The 27,118-nt window shown below is 58.7% G+C and overlaps 2 protein-coding genes across 7 annotated transcripts in view; one reads left to right on the plus strand and one right to left on the minus strand.

Moving 5' to 3' along the window:
* EVL (Enah/Vasp-like) overlaps positions 1 to 7,289 on the plus strand; it is a 135,133-nt gene extending 127,844 nt beyond the window's left edge. For 3 of the 5 annotated variants that reach the window (XM_064486246.1, XM_064486245.1, XM_031454300.2), the window contains exons 10-14: positions 1,221 to 1,287; positions 1,380 to 1,442; positions 4,546 to 4,612; positions 5,011 to 5,068; positions 6,790 to 7,289. In XM_064486246.1, coding sequence (XP_064342316.1) covers positions 1,221 to 1,287; positions 1,380 to 1,442; positions 4,546 to 4,612; positions 5,011 to 5,068; positions 6,790 to 6,827 — 293 coding nt within the window. In that variant the 3' untranslated portion in view covers positions 6,828 to 7,289. The remainder of the gene's footprint in view (positions 1 to 1,220; positions 1,288 to 1,379; positions 1,443 to 4,545; positions 4,613 to 5,010; positions 5,069 to 6,789) is intronic. The other 2 variants (XM_064486247.1, XM_064486248.1) reach the window with 1 other exon arrangement.
* Positions 7,290 to 9,710: 2,421 nt separating this feature from the next.
* DEGS2 (delta 4-desaturase, sphingolipid 2) lies at positions 9,711 to 26,170 on the minus strand. Of its 2 annotated transcripts, XM_010987531.3 has the most exons (3): positions 26,024 to 26,170; positions 11,913 to 12,655; positions 9,711 to 9,989 (listed from the first exon to the last, which is right to left on the minus strand). In XM_010987531.3, exons 1-3 carry the CDS (start codon positions 26,103 to 26,105, stop codon positions 9,843 to 9,845), a joined length of 972 nt encoding a protein of 323 aa, XP_010985833.2. In that variant the 5' UTR covers positions 26,106 to 26,170; the 3' UTR covers positions 9,711 to 9,842. The 2 variants fall into 2 exon arrangements, with proteins under 2 accessions (XP_010985833.2, XP_064342319.1); XM_064486249.1 differs by lacking the exon at positions 9,711 to 9,989 and having other exon boundaries at positions 11,718 to 12,655.
* Positions 26,171 to 27,118: the final 948 nt, after the last annotated feature.

Genomic DNA, 27,118 nt, shown 5'->3' on the forward strand with positions numbered 1-27,118 from the left:
TGGTGAGAAGAAGCCAACAGAATTGGTCATTCAGCAAACATTTGTTCAGGGTCTGCTGTGAGCCAGGCCTGTGCTCGTGGGCACCTGGCAAGGAGACAGTGGGATAGAGAGGAAGTGGGCCCCCCGCCAGTGGAGGGAGGCTCTAGCCAGCTGCCTGCTGTCTCCCTGGGGCATGGCTCCGCCCTGCACAAGCCTCAAGTCCAGACGCTCTGTGTTGGCATGTCTGCCTCCCTTGAGGGTCTGTGGTCCGTGTCCTCTCCTTCTCAGGCGGTGCCACTGTCATTCTTGGTGAATGACTGCATGAGCACCTCACGTCCCAATGGAGGGGTTAGGTGTTTCCAGTTTGGGAGGCTGAAGCTCAGTGTGGTTAGGTGGTAGGCTCAAGGACACACGCCTGGAGCGTGGACGCGGTCCCACCTCTCGTGCCTGCACTGCAGGCCCAGTGGCATCTGAGACCCGCCTCAGACTTGCGGTCAGCCTGCAGAGTCTCCAGGCTCCACTCAGGGTGGTCAGTCCCCTGCTGCCCCAGGGACTTTTCCTTCTGTCTCTCTGCTCATCCTGCAAAGTCAGTGAATTTAGTTCAAGAAACCTCTTGAAGTAAAATGAAACACAGTTTAATACCACTTAACTTAAAAAAGTAAAAGGAAAGACAGGTCAGCTTTCAAGCCCAGGTTGGGAAAGAGCCAGCTGCAGTGAGTGGGGAAAAGCCAAGGGGTCAGCGGACAGCAGGTGCACCTGGGGTCACAGGGGCCTGGCCCCCAAAAGCAGATGTGGACCTTGGGCTGCCCTGCGAGTGTCCAGGGTAAGGGCTTCCTCTGTCCTGCTCAACCCATGGCTGGAGTCACAGGTCACCTCTGGAAGTCATGTTAAGAGGTTCCCCGACCAGTTAGCTTACGTTCCAAGGAAAGACCCAGCCATGGTGAAAGGAGTCAAAACCAGGCCACAAGTCAAGATTAACCAGGTTGAGGGAACAGGAACTTGTGTCCTGAGTGGGGGAGACTTGGGGTGACAACGGGGCCACACACAGCCCTGCGAGGACTGCCTGGGCCAAATGGGACTGGAATAAGGAGCCAGGTTTGAACTCGCTCAAAGCAGAGCTTCCTGCCAGGGGGCAGTGGCCCTGGCTCTGCTGGGGGCCTCCTGCCCGGGAGGCTGAGGGGTGGGAGCCACTGGGAGCCCTCCCAGCTCTGAGGCCCTTCGTCCATGACGTGAACCAACAGAGGCTGGCCGGAAGCCCTGGGAGCGGAGCAGCTCGGCGGAGAAGCCGGTGTCCTCATTGCTGTCCAGGTGAGCCGCCCTGGGGACGCCCCTGCTGCGAGTCGGTGGGCTCAGGCGGGCGGCAGTGCCGACTCACATGTCTGTTCCCTTCCATTGCGTAGAACCCCGTCTGTGGCAAAGAGCCCCGAAGCTAAGAGCCCCCTTCAGTCGCAGCCTCACTCTAGGTACCGAACAGCCCCATCTGTGGGGCCTCCCTTGTCCCCTGCCCATGACTAACACCCGCCCGTGTCCTGTCTAACAGTTTGCTCTGGGGAAGGGTGGTCTGTGCTTTGTTCAGACCTGGGGACAGGTAGGGCTGGGGGGCTGAGGATGCTGCAGGCCAGCTCCTTCCTGTCATCTTGTGGACAGAGCCTGAGGTCCGGGGAGGGGGGTGGCCTGTCTGAAGAGGCAGTTAAGTGGAGCTGGGGTGAACCCCAGCTCTGGCCTCACTAACTGTGACATCGGGTGAGCCAGGGGACCTCTCTGAGCCTCCACTCCTGCCCCCACCCCACAAAGAGGTCTGTTCCTCCCTCCCTTACAGGGTGGGCATGTGGACAGCTGTGCGGACAACAGCTGGACACAGGAAGTAGTCACTAGCCATGGCAGCATCTCCCAGCTCAAAATCCTGGGACTGGCCCAGCACCCTGCCTCCTCTCCTTCCTTGGCACTTTTCCCCAGAGATATGTGACCATATTTCCCAAACCAAAAGCCGATGTGAGAACAGGATAGGGTGTTTGAAACTCAGATCACTCAGCAGAGAGGCAATCACAGTAACCATGGGCCAGGTGTGGCCTGAATTTGCAGGTGTTTAGAACCTGTGCAAAAATGTCTCCATTGCCCATCACAAATGGAAGAGAAATGGTCCTGATTCCAGAGCAGCAAGCATTTGGGCCTGGTCTTGCTGAGTGAGGCAGGGTGACCAGAGAGCTTCGGCCAGCCCAGCGGGAATGGTGACAACAGGTGTGGGGGACAACAGGAGGAGGTCTGGGCCAGGATGTGGGGTGGGGCCTGAGCTCGGTCCTGTGGACCCTGCCTGCAGGGGGCTCATTTTGCCATTGGAAAGGCCCATCAGTGAGACAGATGTGCATCCCGAGGTGCTCAGGGGGTGTGGAGGCTCTCGTGGTGGACTGGGCTGGGGCAGCCTCTCAGAGGTGGCATGTGAGTTGGCCTGGATGCAGGGAGCCTGCCCTGCGAAGGTTACGGGGACAGCCTTCCAGGCTGAGGGAGTGGGAAGTGCTAAGGCCCAAGCCTGTCACCTAATCCGGCAAGTCCAAGGAGCAGAAAGCACACTCTGTGGCGAGCAAGTGGGAGGACGTGGGCGGGTGGGGGGCGGCGCACTCGGGATAGGGAGGCATCGCATGTTTACACGTGTGCATTTTGTTCTGTGTGCAGGCCCCAGCCTGTGAGCACAGGGCGCCAGGACCAAGTCACACTTTGGGAAGCTGACTCTGGCTGTGAAGGGAGAGGTGGACCAGGGTGGGGCAGGAGCAGAAGCAGGGGCCCGGAGGAGGTGAGGCAGCCAAGGCTGACCTGGGCCCTCGGCAAAGCTGGCTGCATCCCGCTGGTGGAGGAAGGATGGGCTGCCGGGTTCTGAGTGGCCAGGCATCCCTTACAGAGCAAGAACTTGTCCACAGTGTTCCGACTCAGAAGGAGGTGTCTCCAGCTCTGAGCCAGACCTCTGCTGTAGTCTCACAGAGGGTGCCCGAGGGGGCAGGTGCATCACAGAGCTCACTGAGCTGTCGGGGTTCCTGTCAGGGGACCGTCCAGGTGTGCAGATGGGGAAACTGAGGCCCAGAGAGGTGAAGCGGTTTGTTTGCCCAGGTGACCCAGAAAATTTCTGTTGGAACAGGGACTTTAACCTACAGGATGTGTGTGATGGACCCAGCAGTCTCGGGCTGGACCTCTTTCCCCATCAGGACCCAAAATTACTTACGGACTCAGTCAGAACCATGTTTTGCATCTTTATTGAGTTCATCCAGGAGGGATACAAAAGTACTTTCTTTTTTTTAACCCAGGTTTGTACACTGGACTGCCAAAAGTCTTATTTACACAACATTCAGTGGTTTTTCCAGCTTTACTGAGCTGCAATTGACATCTAATGCTGTGTAAGTTCAGGTTGTCAGACACCGTGACTTGGTGTGTGTGCGTGTTGGGCGATGATGACCACAGTAAGCTAAGGAACACGTTGGTAAGGGCACAGCTCACTTTTTTTTGTATGTGTCGTGAGAACTTTCAAGAAAGTATTCTGAGCCACTTTCAAGTATACAATAGAGTGTCGTCAACTCTGGTCACCATGCTGTACGGTACAGCCCTGAACTAATCCACCCTGTTACTGGAAGTGTGTGCCCTTTGACCACCTTCGCCAGTTTCCCCCACCCCCCCAGCCCCTGGCAGCCACCAGTCTGCTCTCTGTTTCTATGAGTTTGGCTTTTCTAGATTTTACATAGAAATAAGATCATGCAGAAATTGTCTTTGTCTAGCTTATTTCACGGAGCGTAATGTCCATGTTGTCACAGACGGCAGGATTTCCTTCTTTCTCGTGGGGAAGTAACAGTCCATTATAGACACGTGTGTGAGAGAGACGCTGGATGCAGAAAGCGTGCCCTCAGCACCAGGGTCCTGCTTTCAAAGGCCAGGTGGTTAGAAGAGCATCTGCCGAGCATTTCCAGGGAGGATTCATGCGCAAGAGACATTGCATCTCAAACCAGCTGCCCTGAGCTCAAAAGCTAAAGCAGCTCAGTCCATAGAACTGAAACCTTTCCCTCAGAAGAGCAAGACCACATCCAAGGACGTTTCAGAGCCCGTCACCAGCGCCAGGGACACGGGTTAGGGTCAGAAGCGGGTGCCTTTAGGATGAGTGTTTACTGAACGGTTTTTGCAGTTTTGTCTCACGTTTCATGCCGCTCTTCCTGGTTGTCCTCGAGTCTGTCCAGCCAAGAGCACAGACCGCACACCAGGGGCAGCTTGCCGGCCTCTGCCCTCCCGGGGGGTGATGCCGTCAGCTCGCACTGCCGCTTCTGGGTGAGCACTGTCCAATTTGAAAACCCCAGGTTCTGACTCTTGGGTTGGAAAATATGGTCACAGTTTCCATGAGACCCTCTTGAGGTGGAGACGGGGCATTAGAGTCCTTTTCAAGTAGCTAAAAGAGTGGCCAGAGGTAAAAACAGGAAGCACTTGAAGGTCGTCGGGAAGAAGGCAGTGCTCAGCCTCCTGCGCTCAGTGCCCCAGCATGGGGGCACCTGCCAGGCCCTGCCGCCCACTTGCCCACCCCTACCGTCCTCTCCCCAGGATGAAGCCAGCGGGAAGTGTAAATGACATGGCCCTGGATGCCTTAGATTTGGACCGGATGAAACAGGTGTGTGTCCTTTCCTGAGAGGCTGTGAAGGAGCCAGAGGCTGGGGACTCCTCAGGTCCACGAGGACAGGCAGGCCCAATAGGGCCCACCCGTGGCCGCCAGAAATCCAGGAGCCAGCAGTTGGGGAGGGGTGTAGGTGCCACTTGCAGCATTGGACCCCTGCCTGTCATCACCAGAACAAAGTTTCTGGGCACCCCCAGCCTACCTCTGGGGCGTGGGGGGCTGCAGGCCTGGCTGGGGTGTCCCTTACCCCACTCACACACTGCCCTTCCCTGACTTGGGGACGTGGGTGAGGATGAGGGCTGGGGAGGGAGCTGGGGGTGGCCCTGACCCTTCATCCAGGCCAGCTTCCCACCTCTGCTGCCTGTCCCTTCACTTTGAGGGTCTGCTCCCAACAGGAGATCCTCGAGGAGGTGGTCCGAGAGCTTCACAAAGTCAAAGAGGAGATCATCGACGGTAAGAAGACGGCCCGCGGGGGCATCACTCAGGCCAGGGCCGCCCTGAGGGGCCCTGAGAGAGGGTCGGGCCACCCCGGGATGGCCCAGCCAGAGGGGCCATCCTGGGCCAGGAGGCCTGCGGGTCTGTACTTGGGGTGTTCCATTCTTCCTCCCAACAACCCACACCACCCTCCTGCTTCTCTGGTTGAGCAACTGAGGCTCAGATTAGGTGACTTGTCTCAGTATAAGCACCCCTGGCGGTCTGTGCTGCTCCACCCCCCGCCCTCGGGGTCTCCTGGGGACTAGCCTGGTAGACGAGGGCGGGGGTGGGGGTGGAGCCAAAGTGCATTCCCAAGCCCAGAGCCGTCAAAACAGCTGGACTGATCTGTTCTTATCTCAGTATCTGTGGACTGAGCTTGCCTATTTTGATTCTGCCACTTCCAGTCACTCCTAGAGGTTGTCTTCCTAGAGGTTTCAGGGTCCCCTGAAGCCACAGAGCTACCTATGGGCCTAACCTGGTCCACAGCCTGCTTGGCCCTGGCCTGGAGAGCAGGCATGTGGCTCCAGAGCACAGGGCCTTGTCACAGTGAATCACATCCACCTTTCCGGCTCCCACCAGAGCCTTTGATACAGCTGGCTCAGATCTGGAGCCAGAGGAAGAGGAAAAGTTTGGGCAGGGCTGGTTCAGCCTGCAACAGTGAGGTGCAGTCTGGGCCTCCCCGCCTCCCTCCTCGGTCACACCTGGTGGCTGGGTGGGCCTGGCCCCCTGGGTATCAGAGGCCAAGAGAGAGATCCGGGCACTAACGGTGGATGCTGGGGATTGAGGGCTGCTGGACTCCAGAGAGAGAAGAGGCTGGGGGGAGCCTGCCTGGGGCACCAGCAGACCCAGACCACTGCCCAGAGCTGAGTGATCAGCCACACCCTGTCCTTGTCCTAGCAGAGAGCACTCAGTTCCTGTTTGTCCCGTCCCCCCACAGGCCTGGGATGGGCAGATAAGGAGTTAATGAATGAAGAGAGACAGAACCAAAAAGGAGACACAGGGGCCAGCTGTTAACTCTGCTTTACTGCTAGGTGCCCCCTCTGAGGGCTGCTCATGTGGCCCCAGGGCCAGAGCAGGTGTGGGGCCAGAAGCCAGGCTGCCAGCCAGCCTTTGTGCGGAGGACAGCAATCTCCCCTGGTTAAGGGCCCAGCAGCCCTCAGCGCTCCCCTGGCTGTTGGCTCCAGGCCCGGGGGGGGGTCTGGGGAAAGGCCCAGATACGGGGCAGAGAAAAGCTGGGGAGAACAGCAGGAGAAGCCACTCCACCTCCCTGGAGGGGGAGAGCGCTCAGGCGGGGGGGGGGGGAGGGCAGGGGGGAGCGGCAGCCCTGCTCAAGGCCGCGGACTTCCTGCCGCCACTGTCTGGCCACTGTCTGTGGAGGGCTGCCAGTCCTCTGCCCCAGCATGTCCAGGGCTCCTGGTGCCTGCCAGCACGTCACCAGCTCCGAAGCCATCCCCCAGCCTCGGTTCCTGCTCTGCCATGGTGGGGAGGGGCTGGTCCTGCCCTCGAGGGGCTGCCAGCTCGGGGACTGGGAGATGAGCCCTACCAAGGGCTGTCGCCCCAAAGCCTGCACCGGAGCCTGCGCTGCTCGACCTCTAGGAGCCTGGGTGGGGCGGGCACTCGTGAGACCGGGCGGGGCAGACACCAGGAGGGACTGACCAGAGACAGGGACAGCCCCTGAGCCTCCCTCTTCTGTCCCTCAGCCATCAGGCAGGAGCTGAGCGGGATCAGCACCTCGTAGTGCACTCGGCCCCGCTGCCACCTGAGACACCCTCCCGTCTGCCCGACGGCGGGGGACTGCGAGGAGCCCAGCGCCCCAGCCTCCAGCACACACGAGCACGCACTGAAGCTAGGATGTGCTTCGTTTAAAAGTCTTAACCTGTGATCAAATATTAAAATGAAGAAAAAAGTTCAATTCCTGGATTTTTTTAGATTCAACCTGACACAGAACAGCAGGTCTATTCACCTTTTTTTGTATTTTATATTTGCCTATTTAAGTGTACATTTCTTTCGGTTTATAGAGAAGACACCCTGAGTCACGCACTTCATTAGATGGTTTCAAGTTTCCTTCTAGGTGCCACTGGTAGCGTCTCGGCGTGGAGGCCACTGTCCAAGCAGCTCCTTCCCAGCCCCACGGTGGTGAGGGTCTGTCCACGCACCGCGCCGTCTGTGTCCCCGTGGTAATAAATGCTTACTGTCCACACCCCCGGCTCCGGCTTGCTCTCTCACGCCGGCTCGTGGTCACTCCTGGCTGGGGAGGCCCCTTTTTGGGGTGGTGGTGCCCAGAGTAGCAGGAGCACCTCGGGGGCCTTGGGGTGCAGCTGGGCTGATCCAGACATGAGGAGGGGTGGGGAGGGTGAGCCGGGGCAACCCAGGCACTTCTGGCAGGGCCCCCCCCCAAACCCCCGGCCTCCTCCAGGGAGATGGGCCCTGAGTGACGCCCATGCCTGGGACATCAGAGAGGCCTGGAGAGTGTACCTGCTCCACCTACCGCACAGGTAGGGTCCCTGGGACTCGGGCTCAGCACAGTGGTACGGGAATGGAAGGCAGGCTTTGTCTCTGCTCTGGCCCACAGACAGAGTCCCCTGCATCCTCCAGGGAGGACACGGGTCCCCGCCCCCGTGTCAGCAGGGGCAGCCCGTATGCCCACCTGAGGCACTCCCCATACCATGCAAGCTCCCCATCCGAGCCAGAGAGGGTCTGGCTCTCGGCCTGGGCGACCGCTGCCTCTGGGCCGGGAGCGAGGCCCCAGCTGGTGGAAAAGCTTTGAAATCCTGTGACCATCCCACAGCCCCTGCAACACAGCAGTGTGCCCAGCTCTGGCCCAGCCGTCCTCTGGGGATCTTGGGAGGAGGTGATGAGGCAGGGCCCCCGGTCTGGCTAATGGCAAGGGAACAACTCTTTCCTGGCAGGTTCTGGACTACCGTCTCCTCCTGTGCTCCCAACAACCTAAAAGACAGGACTGGAGCTGTTCTGCTTGTTAGGAGGTGAGCAGTTTTAACCCAGGGCCGGCAGGTCCCACAGCTCCAAGAGCTGCCCTCTCCTGCCGCCTTCCGCTTCCTGAGGTCAAGGAACCCCGGAGTCTCGGGGCCTTGGGGAGTAGGAGCTGGCAGATGGTGTGGGGTGCTCCCCTCTCCCCAGGCTCATGGGCGAGGCCTGGCCATGCCTCTCTGCCCTGTCTGCAGAGAAGCACGCTGGCAGACACAGAGCGTTTGTGAGGCTCAGCTGGGCTCTCCAGGGCTCCCCCAGGCCTGGTGGGCCTGTGTGCAGAAGGCGGGGCCACCGCCCAGGCTCAAAGTACTCCCAGGCCGAGTGCATGTCCCTCCCCCAGTAAGCCCGAGGGCCTCTTCCCTGGGCCATCTCAGTGGTCAGACCATTCAGATACAAGGGTGCCTGGCACCACGTGAGGCCACTCCCAGCCCTGGGCGGGAAGTCCTTGCTCAGCACCTGCCAGGTCTCGGGCACCAGGGGGCGGGGGCTGCAGTGTGCCTTCCTCCCAGCCGTCCCTCTCCCCGGTCACTAAGACAGCCCAGCCCCGCACACCCCTGGGGGCTGGTCCTCGGCCTTCTCAGCCTTAAGTCTACAAGTGAAGACTGTCTCCCTGGGCTGCGGTGGGAGCTGCAGGGCTGCACCCACACCCCTTCATCTGGCCAGAGGGCCTGGCCCAGGCACCCCTCTGCCTGCCTCCCTCCGGGAGACCAAGGCCCCAGCCCACCCCAGTGCAGCCCTTAGGGCCAAGGGGCTGACAAAAGAGATGCCTCCCTAGGCCTCAGCTGTGCCATCAGCCCCCAGCAGTCGGAACAAGCCATGTCCCACTTTACAGAGACACCAAGGACACCAGCCTTCTTCCATCAGAGCTGGAAGTCACCTGGGCAGTCACCTGTCCAACCACCTGTCTACCCACTGTTGGGCCTGTGGTACCTGCTCTCAAGCCCCACAGCTGAGCAGGTGAGGGTGGGGGCTCAAGGTGGAGCAGGGACTCGTGCAGGAGCAGACCCGTGGGCCGGGGGGAGGTGGTGTCTGCAGAGCTCAGCCGGGCGGAGAGGAGGGAAGGCTAGTGATGAGGGGCTTCGGAGCCACGTGGACCTCCAGGGCAAGCGGGAAGCCTTCTGCCCATACCCCGAGGCCAGCCACCCACCATGGCAGGGCCCTGGGGGAATGCCACCTCAGACCCAACTTGCCGGCAGCAGCCGTGCCTGAGGGCCAGTGAGTCGTCCCCAGGAGGGAGGCGCACTGAGGCCCTGGCCCTGCCTGACAGGAGCTGAGCCCACTCCTTGGAAGCACAATCTGTGGACGTGAAAACAAACGCTGGGTTCAATTTAGGGCATGGGAACGCCAGAGAAATCAGTTCCCTGGAGACCACAGGCACAGCGTGCCCGGGGCAGGGCTGGTTCTCGCCCCGTGAGGCCCAGAAAGGGAGGGCCGGGCCTGAGGTGGACGGCGAGCCTGTGTGCGGGCCAAGCGCCTCCAGGCTGCCGTCCATGCCCACTGTCCCGTGGTCTCGGGGCTCCCAGGGACAAGAGCAGCAGCCCAAGGTGCAGGAATCAAATGCAGCCAAACCAGTTCTGGGCAGTGGGCCAAGGGGGGACAGGTGACAGCCAGCTCTGCAGCAGGTGGGCGGGGCGGGGCGGGGAGGGGTGGGGCGGGGCCGGGCAGCAACCAGAGCACACAGGCCGCTCCTACCCTCGGCCGCAGCAGCCCGCGGCAGGGCCAGCGCACGGCAGGGTCCATCCACGCCAGGCCCCAGCTGTCAGGCTCACAGGGGGTCTTCTGCCAGCTTGTACACCCTCTTCACCCGGGCGAAGGGCCCCAGGGAGTCCTCAAACACAAAATCCCAGAGCACCTTCACCCACGAGTGGTGCTGGGGCAGGTGGTCGTAGTACTCGGGCGCGATCTTCCGCACCTGCGGAGAGGGCGAGCGGGTCAGGCGTGCGGGCACGTGGGCACACGTCCATACACGGGGGCACAGGCGGGGCCTCGCACACGCAGCCATGCCTGTGAGCCCAGGCGCGGGCACGCATGCGCACGGAAGTGTGTGCGCACACAGACACATACCCCCCCATCACCTCTCAGGGTACCGTGTCTGGCTCAGTAGGCAGGAGGCCGCCCGGTGCTGCCTGAAGGCAGAAGGCAATTGGCTGGGGGCACCAAGAGGTGCTGAGCCCCCTGCCCTAAGTGAGGAGAGGAGTTAAAAATGCACCCTCCCCTCTTGGAGCCCACACCCTGGGTTTCTAACCCAGGAGCCCCATGGTGAGCTGGGGTTTCTTCCACTCAAGCACCTGCAGAGATCTGAGGCACAACCAGGCTTGAGTCCTGCTGAACCATGGTCACGTTCATGCACCGTGGCCTGGTGTTCAATGCCCTCTCCCACCTGCCAACCCCTCTGGCCTCGGCTCCCAGCACCCCCAACCCCATTGCCCTCCTTCCAGCCTCAGTACTTTTCATTTCCTCTTCAGCTCCCTGCCTACCTCTGCACCCGACACCCTCAGCCCACCTCCTCCAGGAAGTGCTCCCAGCCTCAGTGCCTGCATCCACACCAGCGTCTCCAACACCACCTCCACCTCCTCTGCTCGCCAACTGCAGGGGATGCCCTCCACTCCCCTGTAGAGGACGCACCAGGTGCTCAGGGCCTGCTTTATAGCTGAAGATGGGGCAGGGGTTTTGAGGGAAGAGATGACCTGCACAGGGCATGAGCAGAGAGCCTTCGACTTTGCTTGGGAAATACAAAGGCTCAGAGCTAGCAGGTGCTTCTGTGACTGACTTCAGTCCAGATTCTGGCTCTAGTACTTCCTGAGGCGGGTATCTCCCCTCTCTGGGCCTCTGCCTTCTCGTCTGTGAAATGGGCACAGTGGCTAATGAGGGCCTCTGCCCCATGGGTTTGGGGTGAGTCTTCAGTAAGGCAGTGTCCAGCACAGAGCAGGACCTCGGTTCCGCTGGGGCAGGGCTGAGCACGAGGGCTGTCGGACTCGAGTCACGTGGGCCACTGCACAAACTCCTGCACACCCAGACCTGTGCTCACACACAGCCATGTGCACACCCAGACCTGTGCTCACAACCACGTGCACACACAGACACAGATAAGCAGGTAGGCCTGCCGGCACGCACATACACACGTGCACACACGGGCAGGCACACACAGACCCGCCCTCTCCAACAGCCTTCCCACCGCCGCCGCCTCCAGCCATCCTGTCCGTGGTCACCTCTGCTCTAACCAACGACCGCCAGACTGGAACTCCTCCCCCTCCCCCTCCCTCCTTCTCCTTTAGAAAGTCTCCAACATAGGTCTCCCTGGAGGCTTCCGCTCTGAGACAGCTCAGGCCAAGTCCCTTGAGTCACAAAGGCCAAGGCCTACCCTGTCCTCTCTGTGCCCAAAGGGGCACAGGGCAGTGACAAGAAATCGGCAGGGACGGGATCAGGAGATGGGAAGGGGCGGTGCATCACTGGCAGTGTCACTACTGCTGCCCCCTTTTACAGAAGGGGAAGCTGAGGCACAGAGAGGGTGAGTGGCTTACCGGAGGACACACAGCCAGCCAGTGAATATTGCAGCTGGGCTCAAATAGGTTTTCACTAAACCAAATGATCTAAACTGTAAAGTGACCCTTGAGCCCCCTCCCCACCTGAATTCACCTCCTCATTCTCCAGCCAAGCATTCCCTTTGCCAGGTGGCCTCCTTCTGCCCTGGGGGCCACAGGCAAGAACGTGGCCATCCCATGATCAGCACAAGAGGAAAAGAGGCTGGAGTGTTGCCCAAAGCCTTCCCCACATCTCCCCTAAGGCGTCCGTGCACCCCCTCGCCCACATCAGCCCTGCGACCGTGGCCACGTACCAGGGGCAGGTTGCAGCCCGGGATGCTGGGGAAGTCGTGGTGCTCCACGTGGTAGCCCACATTGAAGGTGATCCAGTTGAGGGGCCCGTAGTAGGAGTAGGTCTCGTGGCCCTTGAGGAACATGTAGTGCTCGGCCACGAAGTGGCCAGAGATGGGGTGCAGGCCCAGGCCCAGTATGGAGCTGGCCAGCAGGTAGACCATGGACTTGAGCCCCCAGAGGGAGAAGATTGTGGCGTTGGCCGCCAGCTGCACCAGGGCATTGAGCACCTCCATGCGGGTCATGGCCTTGGGGTGCACGCAGAGCGGCCGCAGCGAGTAGAAGAAGGGCTGCAGCAGCAGCCAGAGCAGCTTGCGGGCCGGCGTGCAGAAGAGCCAGCCCTCCAGGCGCGTGGGCACGTCCACGTCCAGCCCGTCGCCGCCCAGGTAGCGGTGGTGGTCCACGTGGTACTTCTTGAAGGAGGCAGCGTAGGGCAAGCCTATGGGCAGGTTGGCAAAGATGGCGAACCAGCGGTTGTGGGCGGCGCGGCCCGTGCCAAAGGCCGTGTTGTGCGAGATGTCGTGGATGGCCAGCGTCAGCGAGTGGTTCACGCAGCCCCCAAAGGTGTAGGCCCAGAAGAACAGCCAGCGCCACGCCAGCCCCCGCACCAGCCAGCAGGCCAGCAGCTGCGCCAGCACCAGCCCCAGCACCGTCCACTTGAGATGAGGGTCTGGTCGCATCAGGGCCTTGATGGCCGGGTACTTGGCTGCAGGAAGGACCAGGAGAGAAGGTGACACTGGTGCTGGCTGCCTGGGTCCCAGGTGCATGCTAGCCCCTCCCCCTATTCCCTCCCTCCTTCCATTTCTCCTGCGATCTTCTGTCCCTCCCTCCACTACCCATTTAACCCCCAGGCAGTGACAGAAATGCCCTCGCCCCTTCAGACTCAAAGACCTGGCACTGCTCTTTGGGGCCCAGGAACAGCCCGGTCTGTGCACGTGCAGAGGCAGGCGGTCCGGCCTCCCCGCCACCTGGGGGGCTCTAGGGAGACTTCCCACAGTGGAGGTCTTTGCCACCAGCCTAAATAAAGAACAGGCGTCCGCATGGCCCCAGAAACGTAATGCCCAAAATCAAAGCAGCTGCAGAGAGAGCTGCAGGTGAACCGCCCGCGGGGCTGCACCCACACAGCTGTGGGCTTCGAGCTAGCGGGGCAGGGACAGGCAGCCTGGATGCCCAGAACTCAGGCCCCTGGGACAGGGCGGGGGCCGGGGGAGGGGGCTGTGGAGGGCTCTGGCTTTGAGAGTTTCCGTTCTTAAAACAAACAAGATCTGAAGGAAACATGATAAAATGTTGAATGTGTGTATTTTGGGTGGTAGATGTTTGTTATAGTATCTTTTGTACTTTTCTATATTTTGTTCTACAGAAAAGGGAAAAACAATGAGAGTGGGAGGTACCCAAGCAGGGGAGGGAGGGCCTTCCCAGCCCAGGAGCGGTCCAACCCTGTAGAATAGAAAAGCTGAGTGGGGTGGATGCCCTGGACAAGACTGCCTTCTAGAAACCTCTGCCTGGCAGAGGGGGTGATGGGGGGACATCACATGCTCAAAGGGACGGTTGCCCCCCCCACCCCAGGTCTGCCCTGTCCTTTGGTTCCCTCAGAGGCAGGGCCAGTGCCCTGATACTGATGGGGACTCTGAGGCCGGTGTTTGTCCCAGGGCACCGGGTGAAGAGGGTCTCCAGGATCGCAGCAGAGACTGAGCCCCAAGGGGAACCGGCCAGGCCAGGGTCCAGTCCTGCCTGCTCTTTCCCAGAGACCCAGGAAATCACTTCCCTTTTGTGCTCGGGGAGGGTGTGACAGCTACTCCCTCCTCCCAGCCCAAAGAACTTCCTGTCAGAGCCACTCAGCCTGCAATGGAATAGGCTGCTTGGGAGGCGGAGAGCTGCCTGTCCCTGGGGGTATGCAGAGAGACACATGACAAGGGCAAGGGAATTCTGCCCCGTCAGAAGGGAGACGCAGGCTCCAAATCCTCCTGCCCGAGCTGCAAAGCCGCAAGCCCATCTCGGGGTCAGTCTTGATCTTGCTGTGTGGCTGCAGTGAGTTTCCACCCTCTCTGGGCCCGTGTGTGACACAGCATGGGCATGATGTGCCTCACAGAGTGTCTGTCCCCACCGAACGGTCCTGGCCCTGATGGTGGGACAGCTCGCGTCTGCTGGAGAGGCTGGGGGGGTCAGGGTTCCCACATCTCTGCCCAGGAAACCCCCAGAGTCCCCCAGACAGCGTTTCCCCCTGCCATCTACACACCAGTGCTCCCATCCAGCCTTCACTCATCTGGCAGCTGCGGTGGTTTTGACCCGGTCCAAGGGTCCCACACAGCCACAGGACAGCCTGCCAGTGGCCAGGGTCTGAATCCCACACCCCCACCCCCTGCTCCCATTCCAGCTGCTGTCCCCCAATTGCTGAGGCCACCCCCAGGCCTCCAAGCTCCGAAAAACTGCCTGGGCCCTTTCATCCCAGGAGCCCTCTCCCTGAAGCCACCAAAGCACCACCCAGTCAGGTCCATGAGGATGGTGGCCACAGTACGAGTGTCAAAGCAGAACTTGGGAGAGAGCAAGCAAGCCCAGGGCTGGTAATACACCTCGGTCCGCTTAACCGGGACTCCAGGCGGCCACAGTGTCCCGGGAGGAGCCTCCAGAGCAGGGTCAAATTCCAGCTCTGGATGACGCTTTAGTAACCAGAATAGATAAAGATCTCCTACAGCCCAACAACAAAAAGATAGACAATCAAAAAAAAAAAATGGGCAAAGGACCTGAACAGACATTTCTCCAAAGATGTGCACCTGTCCAATAAGCAGATGAAAATAGACTAACAGATAGTTAGGGATGCAGTGAGCTCCCACCTCACACCCGCCAGGATGGCTGGACTCAAAACCAGAGAAACAAGTGCTGTGAGGCTTAAGGAAAGTGGAACCCTTATTTGTATGTTGCTGGTAGAAAAGCAAAATGGTGCAGCCATCTTGAAAAACAATCGGGCAGTTCTTCCAGACGCGAAACACGGAACTACCATGTGATCCAGCAATTCCACTCCTAAATACATACCCCAGAGAGTTTAGCTCACAGACACAGAGACCTGCCCACTCACGTTCATAGAACTATTCACAACAGCCAGAAGGTGGAAACCACCCAAGTGTCCATCAGCTAATGCCTGGATAAACAAAATGTGGTCCATCCACAAAATGGAATATTATTCAGCCTTAGAAAAGAATGAAACTTGCAGTTATAAAGTAAGTCATGCGGATATAATGTACAGAATGTTGACTGTTGCATATTTAAAAGCTGCTAAGAAAGTAGATTTTTGAAAGTTCTCCTCAAGAACTTTTCTCATCCAAGAACTTCAAGAAAAAAAAAACTAACTATGTGTGGTGAAGGATGTTAACTAGACTTAGTGATCATTCTGCAATAAACAAACATCAAACCATTACGTTGTACATCTGAAGCTAGTAAATACCATGACAGGTCAATTATACCTCGATTTAAAACCCTTAGACTGAATGTCCCACTTCTTCATTTCACAATGCCACCTCGCTTAATCCCACTCCCTGGAACTGACTCCCAGATAAACTACAAGCAACCCCCCCCCCCCCAAAAAGGAATGAAATACTGACACAGACTACATCCAACATGGGCGAACCGGGAAGACATTAGGCCGGGGGAAATAAGCCAGATTCCCCTTATGTGAAACATCTAGAATCGGCAAGATCACAGCAGCAGAAAGTAGAGGCTACCAGGGGCTTGGGGAGGCCCGGATGGGGCTGGGCAGTGACTGGTAATGAAATGGGTATAGCGTTTCTGCTCGGCATCATGAAAACATTTTGGAAATAGTAGCGATGGCCGCACAAACAGCACTGTGAATGTAATCAAGGCCGCCAAATCACACACTTAAAACGTGGCTTAAATGGCAAATTCTACGTTTGCTATATAAATAATAATAATAAAGTTTGACTAAACATCTCAGCTCTGGGCAGGTTACCTCCGCCCCAAGGCTGGTTTCTGAACCATAAACAGGTAACTGGGAGGATGACTAGATCAGGCATGGAAAGGCTCAGGCTGACCAGCCAGGGGATGAACCTGCGCTTTGTGATGAAGAGTCAACAAAAGCGCCCCAGGGAGGCAAGGTTTGAGAGGCAGGGGCCCGCAGACAGGTTACCAGGTGAGGGGGGTGCTGGGGACGGCGTTGGAAGGCGGCTGATTAGAGCTCCCCCAACCCCAGTCCTGCCACAGTCCCTGATGGCGGCTGTGTGGGTCGTGGGAGGTGACCTGGCTGTCCAAGAAAGGCCGGAGGCCCCCGTAGGGTGCTTGCTGCCCCAGCAGGTGGAGGAACATGGTGGGGCGGGGCGGGTGGGGGTGGGGAGGCTGCCGCCTTAAACCATTTCACAAGGTGGAGGGAGAGACCAACAGCCCCCGAAGGTGTCCACGACCCCCCCCACCTGTGAGTTGGTCAGCTGACACGGCACCCAGGCTGCCGGCCTGCTGACCTCACAATGGGGAGGAGACTGGATTATCCGGGCAGCCGTGTCATCATCATCCCAGGCTCCGGACAGTGGAAAAGTGGGCAGGAGAGAAGTCTGGGGTGGCCGGCCAAGGACACCATCAGCACTGCTGGCTGTGAAGATGGAGGAGGGGCCCTGAGCCGAGGGTTGCAGGCAGCTCCAGAAGCTGGAAAGGCCAGGACACAGACACCCACCAGAGCTCCCAGGAGGAGCATGGCCCTGCCGACACCATGACTTTGGCCCAGTGAGGCCCAGGTCAGACTTCTGAGCTCCGGGAACCATGAGATAGCACCTGTGTTGTTTCAAGCCTCCGAGGTTGCAGAGATTTGCCACCACAGCCCTAGGAAACACGCAGCTGCACCGGGAATGAGGGGACAGCGGGGCTCCCGCAGCCCGGCCGACCACTCTGGCCGCTCCCCGCCCCATCTCTGCACTGGGCACGGGGGCCACTCACACCTGGCCCTGCCCCTCAAGGGCTCGTCCACCAGCCCCGATCGAGGTGGACGAGGCAGAGCAAGAGAGACAAAAGGACCCTGACCTGGGGGATGGGGACTGACACGCGGTGGGCCCCACTCGGGAGGGCGTGCAGGGAGCAGGCCACATCCCAGCTGGTTCCTGCCCCAAACGTGGGTCAGAGTGAGCGCAGACACTTCAGAGAGTGGGCCTCAGGGCTACCCAGGAGGATGGGTGCTTCCAGCGGGGTACTGAGGGGCCTAGAAGGGCGGGAATCCAGTAGCCACGGTGGGGTGGAGCAGGAAAGGAAGCACCGTCCCCATGATGCCCAGGGCAAGGACGCGCTGGCAACCTCAGCTATCAGAAAGGCTCTCACCCACAGCCCAGTGCCGCAGAGACAGCATCTCTGAACCTTTGCATACTTGGGTGTCAGGTTGGGACCACAGGCCACAAAGCTCCACCAGCCTCCCTCCCAACAGTGGCAGCTTCTCGGCACCAGCCTCCCCACTTGGGTAACCAGGTGCCAAGCCCTCGCCTGCCCACGCACACCTGGGAGCTGATCCAGGAGGCCACCAGCCTCTGCGGGGTGGACCTCCCCTATTTTCCCTTGGATGGAGGCCAAGCCTGGGGCAGGAGGATGGGGCAGGCCACACCTGCAACAGGTGAGCACAGACTGGCAAGCTGTGGGCCAGCAGGGACCAGGACCCTGGCTCAGGGATCCAGACCAGCAAACAAGCCACTCCAGTGCCCCCCGGAGGCAAGGGCAGTGACAGAGCCCAGCTGCTGTGACCTTGGATGGTGGGCCTCAGGTGCCCCATCTGTCAAAGACAAAAAGTCATGCCTGAGTGGAGGGACAGGAGAACACCTTCGGGTGTTCCCAAGGTCAGACTTCTTCCTTCCCAAGGACTCAGCTGCCCCCAGCTCAGAGCAGCCCCAACAGGGCATGGGGTGTCTGATCCCCAGCCTCTCACCCAGGCAGACCGAGCAGGCCAGGGCCAGTCCTGGCCACAGCACCGCCCAGCCTAGGCCTCCACACCTGGAAAATGGGGCTGGCACTCCTACCCACCCACCCACGCAGTGGTGGGACCAGGATGACAGCTCTGAGCCCTCTGACTGTTCTTACTGTCGTCATTAAGTGCAGTTTTCTGATCTGAGAGTAAACCTCGTGTTTCTGACCTTTGAGGCTGGGGGGCGGGGGCGGGGGCTGGTCTTGGAGGCTGATCTGGCCCCGGGCTTGCTCTAACCTACGAGAACAGGCCCAGTGCTCCCAGGCCTTGACGGTCACTGGGCTCGGCCACCCCACTGGAAGTAATGAAAAATGGGGCCGATGTACAAGCCGGCAGCTCAGGGGCGATCCCTGAGAGGGAGTCAGGCACATGAGCTCCAGATCACCACCACTCTGCACGGAGGCACTTTCCAGACCACAGTGCAGGGAGAAGGAGCCCCAGGAAGCCAAGCAGGGAGGCAGGGCAGGGCAGGCGCTCCGTCCAAAGGCGTGGTCTCCAGGGAGCCTGGGCTGAACACGCACGAGGGGCAACACCCGTGAGTGCTCAGAGGCAGCGGCCAGGGGGCTTGGAGACCCGGCTGAGCACCCCGGCCTTCAGTGCAGAGCACAGGAGGACCCCATCTAAGGAGTGGGGCGGCTCTGGACCCACCCGAACAGCACTGGTGAGCAGGGCCACGCTGATCCACCAGCCCCCCATACCTGCTGGACAAAAGCTCAACCTTCCCTCAAGGGAAACAGCAAATGGCGAACCTTTTCAGTTCCAGAGCTTCTGAGTCCCTGGGGAGCCGGGAGGCCTGGGGGCCACCCCGAGAAGATGTGCAGGGGACCTCCAGCCACGCAGACCCAAGGAGGTCACTGAGCGCATTCGGGATTCAGTATAATTGTAGCCATGGGCTGGGGATGTCCACCAGGGGGTCAGGGAGGGTCATGGAAAGGAAGACAGGACAGATGCCTGCTGGACTCAGCAAGGCCATGGGGGCCTCAGCAGGAGCCATTTCAGCAGGAGGCGAGGAGAGAAGGTGAGGGGAGAGTGAGGCATGGGGAGGGAGAGCTGCTAGGGTGCTGAGATGGGAGAGAGGGGCCAGGGGATGGCAGAGGAGGGGACAGAGATGCAGACATGGAAAAGGCAAGGAGGGATACGGGCCTGACAGGGGGTTCCTCGTCCAGCGACTCAGGGATGAGCTAGGGGACGAGAGCCACAAGGTACCATCTTCCCTGGGCTCCAGAAGAGGTGGAAACCCTGAGGAGGGGGGCAGGAGCCGTAGCCCCCTGGGGAGACCCAGGCCTGCCTGGACACCCAAACCTGACCCAATTTGACCAGGGGGTACTCTGCCCCCTCAGGCCTTGGGAGCAGAGGACAGGAGAAGCTGCGTTAGGACATGCATGCCTCAAGGGCTCTCTGCTCCCGCGGGGCAGCCTGGAGCCCAGTGTGGACGGACAGCCACCTGGAACAAAGACAAACAGACCCACGCAAATGGTCTTCCAGCAGGGGCCTGGGTGGGGCCCGAGGCAGCTGGGCAGGTGGCCATGAACAACAGTCATTGCTAGAAGTCACACTGTCCAGGCATGGCATAGGAAGGAGGGGCCGAGGTCCAGGGCAGGGTCGGACCAGGCAGGGCGGGGCAAGAGAGCCAACACTTGACCTGAGGAGCCCTGGCTTCAGGATGTGGGCTGGGGCCCAGGTGCAGACGCGGCCCTTGGCAGGTGAAGCTTGCCCGGCCTCTGACACACACTCATTCATTCAGCCTTTACCACTCTGCCTGGAGGGAACCATCCCCCCATCTTAGAGATGGGCAAACAGAGGTTCCACCACACGGTGAAACCACCTGCCTCATTTCCCCGGCCCCTCTGGCATCCGCAGGGAATGCCACAGCCCCGGAGCTGTGGTTCAGGAGAGCCGCCTGGCTCAGTCCGACTGCTGTATGTCCTCCGGCAAGCCCAAGTCCCTCTCTGGGCCAGCTTCCTCACCCTCTGTTCCTAAGGCACCTGCTCTGACAGCCCAGGCTGTGAGCATATAGAGCTGGGTCTCCGCTGGGGCACAGGGGACAGGAGGGAATGAGGGAGAAGGCGGCCAGCTCCGAGGTGTTGGGCAGCATGGCTCCCACAGATGCGAACCTTTCGATGCATTGCGTACATCTCCATACGTGATGGACTTGTCCATAAGGACCCAGAGGTCTCAGCAGAGGAGCTGCTGGAAGGAAGGGCAGCCTGGACCCAGCAACGCACACCAGTCTCACAGAACAGCCTCCTGTGCGTCCTGGTTACCCCCAGAACTCTTCCTGACAAATTCTGCTGCACCAGCACAGGAGGACAATGGCAGAAACAGGCAGCTGGGCAGGGGAGGCACCAGGCTCCCCTCCCAGCTATGGGCTCCCCACCTAGCCCCCTTCTCTCTGGCCTCCAGCAGGGCTCCCAGGAACACACGGGGCTTCTCCCCACTTATGCTCCAGACCCTTCCAGGCACCTGGGGCCTGGTACTATCTAGGACTGGATACTCTGACCACTTCCTCAGGGAGGCCAAATGCCACTGCTGACAAGGGGAGGTCCTTGTCACTGCCTTTCACCGCCTGTGTGCTCCCAAGTCTGGAATGTTCCATCACTTCCATCAGCTCACTGCTGCCCACCTGCTTCTGGCTCCCACTTGACCCTGTCCCACCACAAGCCACTGTGCAGAGCGCCTTCCCTCACATCCCCACTCACCACCTCTGACAGCATCTCCAAGCAAGGCACCCAAAGGCCCCCAAAGCCCCTCCTTCCTAAACAGCTTCCCTGCAGCTCTGGCCCCAACGCTTGGTGAGCCGCCTCCCCATGGCCCCGTCTCTCCCACCTCCTTTCCAGTTTCGGAGCACCCTGGGGCCCTGACTCAACATGGAAAATGTGCAAAGTGGCCCAAAGTGCCTTCAGGAGTCGCTTAACTCCGCCCCCTCCCCTGCCTCCCACTGAACCTGCTCTTTGTTCATTGACAAATATTTGCTGAAGGTCCAGAGGCAGAAGGGCCCCCAGGCTGAGCAGGGGTGGGTGCCACCTGTGAGGGGCACGGGCAGCCTGTCCCCACTGGGATGTGCCAAGAGGACATGCACACAAAGTCCCCTGACACTCGAGCCAAAGCTCAAAGGATGAGGGTTTGGATCTGAGGATTCACGGCAGGAGATGCTGAGTGACAGCAAGTGGCCCTGGGCTATGTGGGGATGAGGGGGACACTCTGAAAGTGGACTGTGTAACTTCACTGAAAATCACTGGACTGTGCCTTTAAAAATGAGTGAATTTTATGGTATGCAAATCACACCTCATAGAGCAGGTACAAACTAAAGAATGTGGGGGGAAAGCAGGCCAGGTGGAAGGCCGGGCACACACTTCAGTACAGAGGCTGGAAAGAACAAGAGGAGGGGACATGTGAGCTGGCAACTGCCCGTGGGTCACATGTCAGGGACCGGAGGAGGAACAGGCCCTGTTCGGTCCCAGGTGGAGAAGAGGGTGGAACAGAGGCGCAGGCCAGCATCACCAGGTTAGAGCTCTGTCCTGACCCTGACCGGCCGCTTGAACTTGGGCAAGTGGCCTAACTTCCCAGGGTCCTGCCATGCATAAAAAATGCAAATGACTGTAAGGCCAGAAACAGAGAAGGAAACGAAAAGAAAAGAAAGGGGAAAAAATGCTCCAAGTGAAAAGACACAAGACAGACACCAGGGAGGATTCTTGTTACGTGTGGCAAATGCAGGGCCACGACAAGTCACGTCTGACTCTCCAAGATGCTGGAGGATTACTCCCATGGGAAAAGCAGTCAAGGACATGAGTAGAAAGTTCGCAGAAGACAACAGTGAAATCAAGAAGAAATGCTCAGCCTCACTAATCAGCTTAGAAATGCCAATTAAAACAGGATGTCTCCCCCTGTCCAGTTGGCAAGGGTTAATAAACCTGTGCTCCTGGCAGTGGGCAGATCCCTGGCAACACTGTGGGGAGGGAACCCCGCGATAATCCTGGCAGGTTTGGACAGGATATGCTCAAGCTTTGTGTAGGTGCCTGCTGCCTTCGCTCAGCCTCGCTGGGAACCAAGGGACCGGCTCTAGCGGAGGTGGGTCTGGTCCTGCCCTCCGGAAGCTCAGAGTCGAGTGGAGGGGTCAGACAATTAAAGCAGTCACCCAACAAATCAAAGTAGAATTACTAATGGGGGCAAAGATCAGGAGGGGAAAGTGCACAGGCCCCCGCGGGAGGAAGGGAGGAGTAGCTGGTGGGGCGGGGGCCGGGAGGTGGGGGTTGTGCTGTGGTGTCAGCACTCAGGCCACACCTGCCGCTGGGAAGCGGCCAGATAGGCTCCTCTCTCCCCAGCTCCCTCAGCGATGCGTGTTGAAATTGACCGTGATGGAAATATTTACAGAGGTTGGCAAATGCCAATTTGTAAACCAGGACCTTTTGTTCCCTTCAGAGAGTCAATTATTTCAAGTTTCCCAGCATAGTCTGCGTGTGTGCATGTGTGTATGTGCGCGCGCATGCTGTTAATATTTCTGAGGAAGGGACATTTAGGCTGAGACATGAAGGTTGCGTAAGAGTTTGGTAGATGAAGAGTAGGGGGAAAACATCTAAGCAAAGGAAACAGCATTTTCCGAAGGCATATGATGTAGGAAGCGGGCAGATGGAGGTATATTCCACCAAGTGACTACAGAGCAGAAAGGAGAAAAGGCAGGAGCGCCAACAGTCCAGAGCAGAGCTGAGATTTTAGCAAGGGCAGCCCTAGAAGGGTTTGAGTTGGGAGGACACGGTAGGGCCCCCTGGCCAATCAAAGACTCACATCTCTGGCCAGAAGTTATCTGGCTCAAAGAGAGGTCGTGCTGCTCAGGGCAGGAGGGGAGGAAGGCACCAGTCTGCCTTCTGCAGAATCTCAGAGCTGGGTGGACACAGGCTGCGGCCCGTCTGGCGAATGAGGGCAAGTCTACATTCTGACTGCAGCAGGGATGAGGGGCATGAGGAGAAGGTCCCTGAGGCCTGCCCGCCCTCCAGCCCTGCACCAGCGCCTCGCCTCGGTGCTGGAGGGAGGGGACTCCACGAATTCCCCCTGCGAGCGCCCCAGCCAGAGCCTTTCCTAAGCAAATAATCCAACAAGAATCTTACTTCCTCATTTTCCTTTGATTATTTGATTTTTAAACACATTTTTATGTGCGTGTGCCCTGCTTTCATAACTAAAACGCAAAAACAAATCAGAAAGCTCTTTGTTTTTGAAGACAGATTCAAACCTTGCTTCTTACACCAGTGGCCACACCCAGCTTGGACTCTGATCTCCGATGTGATGACAGTCTTGCCGGCCCTGCTCCTGCCCTCACAGCACAGGGAGCCTCAGCTCCTGGCCTGGGAGACAGGTCCCTATCCAAGCAGGATCTGGAGACGGAGTTTGCTCCTGCCTGCAGAGCACTGCAACCAGCTCTCTGCAAGGACTCCCTGGGTTCTGACTCCAAGATTAGGATGGTTATTGAGCATCCAATGGCCCCCAAGGAGCTTGGCCTGGGCCACAGCAGCAACCTAACTGGGACCAGAGCACATCCCCGCCTAAACATCAACCTGCCCTCTATGGCCTCTGAGCTGTGTGGCCCTAGGCAAGTTGCTACCCCTCTCTGAGCCCTACACTGGGGCCTCTTCTGTAAAGAGACACTGGCAGTTCCACAGAGGAGTTCTCTCAGGCTGGGAATAGCACAGGCTTCAGAAAAGCAGAGATGGAAAGGTAATCCGTCCTTGGAGAGCACATGGGCAGGCCTGCCAGAGGTAATAATTATCATGGTAGCTAACATTTACTGAGTGTTGAGCTAAGCACTTAACATAACTCATTTAATCTAATTGTTTAATTAATTTAATATTTTAATTAAATGTATTCATTAAAATCTAGTAATTAATTTAAATTCATTTTAGTTTTATTTAATTAACCCCTTGTAACTCAACCAAACCTCAATTTCCTCATCTGTTTATTGACTTGCCTAGGGTCATGTGGCTAATGAGCTGGTGTTGGCCTTGCTGGGAGACCAGCTCCACAGCCAGGGTCTGGACCCAAACCACCTGCCTCAGAGAACCCAATGGGCTGAGGCCATGGAGGGAAACGCCCAAGGGGCAGCCTCACCCAGCCCAGGCTGGGGGGCTTCCCGCAGGAGGGAGAACTGGGTAGAGTGAGTGGGGCATAACAGGAGGAAGGACATCCAGGCAGGGGAACAGCTTGTGCAAAGGCCTGGGAGGGAGGGAAAAAGACACATTCCAAGTTCATTAGCTCAAAACTGGACACATGAAGGGGAATCCACAACACTGAGGGGACAGTGGAAATTTGCAAAACTTCCTGGAGAGTCAGCCCTTGGGAACTTGTGCGTCCCAGCCACCCTGTCCAGGATGCTTCCTGGACTGGTTCCAGGGCCTGTGACGTCTCTTTAGAGAATTCCTTCTGCGTGTCCTGGCATGCTGGGTACTCCACTGGGCACTCCTTTTATCCTCACACCCATTCTGCCAGAAAGGATGACTGTGCCCATTATATAGACTAGGAAAGTAAGGCTGCAGCCCAGAGTGTCTGGATCCGCCCAGGCAGCTCTGTGGGCCAGGATACATCTCCCAGCCTTCTCCACCTAGGGCCAGGTACCCAGTGAGTCCTGTAAGGGAAGGGAGAGGAAACAGCCCTGCCTCAGACCTGATGAGGGGCCGTAGCCAGGATGCTTGCCCTCTGTGTGGAGGGGGTAGGGGGAGACCAGATGATCACCAAGGCCCCTCTGAGTCACCTGAGGGGAAGATACAGGTATAGGGGACAATGCTGTCACTGGTGAGGCCAAAAATAGTGCTAAGGCTACTGGACATCTCACAGGAGAAAACCATGAAGTCAGAGACCCACCCAGGGGTCTCTAGGACCTAAACCCCCAGCAACAGTGGAGTACAGTCACACACTAACCACTCAACGCATCCGATGTCTGAAAGGTTGAAAAGTAATAGGACAGATATTTCCATAGTCTTGAGGGGAAGCAGGAAGACAGCAAAGGGGAAATTCGAAAGAAAAAAGACAATCTATTCAAATGCATTAAAAACAAAAACAAAAAAGTTTCTGTGATTATAAAGGGGAAAAATATTTGCAATGTATATAAGACAAAGGGTTAAAAGCCTCCTATACAAAGAGCTCTAGCGATCAATAAGCAAAAGATCAACCCGAGAGAAAAGTTAAAATGGCCAATTAAATATTGAAACCAGTTATCACATAAAGATTAAACTCACAATGAAATAGTTTTGTTCTGTTCATCTGATTGGCAAAGATCAAAACGTTTGCCAACCCCAGGTGTAGGCGAGGGTGTGGGGAAATCACAACTGCTTCTGGGGAGCAGGGAGCGTGTCCACCCTGCTGGAAGCCAGCCTGGCACTGTGAAGACAATATGGTGGCATCTAGTAAAAGCTGTTCTGGAGTTGTGAGCCCTTTAACACGGAATCCCCGGTAAAGGACTGTACATCCTGGGTCTTCCTGAGAGACCAGTTTGCAGGTTAGGTGAGTGCACAGGAGCGAGTAACGACCTCTGGCAACACTAAGCGACAGAGAGGGGGCCGCTGTGTATTAGGCTATAAAATAAAGGACGGAATGGACGAGATTCTTTGGTACAATCATTGCTTTTAAAAAGCTGTATCCCTCGTTCCCCTCGTTTGCTTCCTTCGAGGCAAAACTCCGGTATGAGGGGTGGGCTTGGCGGCCTCTCTGGCGGCGGGAGCCAGGAGCTCTGCGCACACAGACGCCCAGGTGCCGGCGGAGGACTAGCGGCAGGCGGGGGCGGCGCATCCCACAGAGACGTCCCTCGGGCCGACCCCTGTGCCGCATAGTCCCCGCGCCCAGGGTTTGCCCCAGGGAGCGGCTCACATCCCCCTGCGCGAGCATCGGCTCGGGTCCTCCAGTCCTAGATCCCAGGACCGAGGCAGAGGCGTGAGGGGAGTTCCAGACCCAAGCTGGGGACTCGGCGGCCCCGGGCGGCGGACGCTGGGGAGGGGAAGTGGCGCTCCCACCCTCCTTGCAGCAGAGGTAAGGGAGGTCCCGCTGGGCATCAGGCCCGCGCAAGAGCGACCCCTGGGCTCCGGTTAGCCAGCAACTCCAGACGGCCCCGGGGCCGTCCCCACCCGTGGCGAAGCCGCGGGGCCCCGGGCTCACCGAGCATCTCTTTGCGCCTCTGCGTGTGCGGCTGGTCGGTGTAGACCCACTCGAAGTCGCTGCGGCCCGCGCTGTTGCCCATGGTGGGGCCGGGAGCGCGGCTCCGAGCGCGAGGCGCACGGCTCAGCTCCACCTGTCGACCAGCCGGTGCCGCGCGAGGACCTGGTCCCGGTTCACTGTGGGGCCGGGGCGGGGCTTCTGGGGGTGGGGCCTCCTGGGCGGGGCCAGGTGCGTCCCAGGCGGAGCCTCAGTTACCTCTTTTGAAAAATGGGGGACTGTTAGCGTGCGACCCGTGGAGAGTCCCTGGACCCTGGGTTGTGCAGAGACGCCCCGGTGCCCTCATCCGCCCTGGTGGCTTGCAGCGAGTCGTCCGGTTTCATCGAGGCCTCCACCGCGGCTGGACACCAGTTCCCTCCGCACCTGCGCTCCTGCTGCCCCTTCCCCCACGGACCAGCCAGTGACAGCGCCCACCTGGCGCGGGGCGGGGCTTGGAGGATAGCGATTAAACAGATGCAACAGTGCTAGGAAACAGAAGGTGCTCAGGAAAGGTTCGCCACAGCAGTTCTCTTTCCCTATCCACTCCTTTCATGCAATAACTCTGAGGGCAGATGAGATGTCTAAAACTTCACAGGGTGAGTCAGCCCCACCCCCTGCCTTCTGGGAAATCAAGGGACAGGGACACAGGCACGGAAGAGGCCTATTATGACTCAGGGTGATACGTGCTGTGACACAGGCAGGGTCTGGGGCAGCTAGGGTCCAGTAGAGGGGTCTTTTACATTAGGCCCTGAAGGAAGACTAGGAGTACAACAGCTAAAGCAGAGGGAGGACACTGGTGGTAGAAGGAACAGAAGATGCAAAGGCCCGGACTTGGAGGAATCCAATCACTGCCCGAATGGAGGAGTCTGGTTTGGGGAAGGGGGGATGGGTAGGGGCACAAGGCTCCTCATTTCCCCCTAATCAGGGGGCTCCTCTCGACCTCCTCTTGCTCCTCTCGAGCTTTGGACAGTGTACCTGGTACCTAGCCTATGGGCGCTGCCTGGGTAGCAGACTGGCCTGGCAGCCAAAGGAACCACAAGACAGGCAGGTAACAATCAT

Source organism: Camelus dromedarius, chromosome 5 (genome assembly GCF_036321535.1).
Source record: "Camelus dromedarius isolate mCamDro1 chromosome 5, mCamDro1.pat, whole genome shotgun sequence".
In the NCBI taxonomy this organism is placed as follows: domain Eukaryota; kingdom Metazoa; phylum Chordata; class Mammalia; order Artiodactyla; family Camelidae; genus Camelus; species Camelus dromedarius.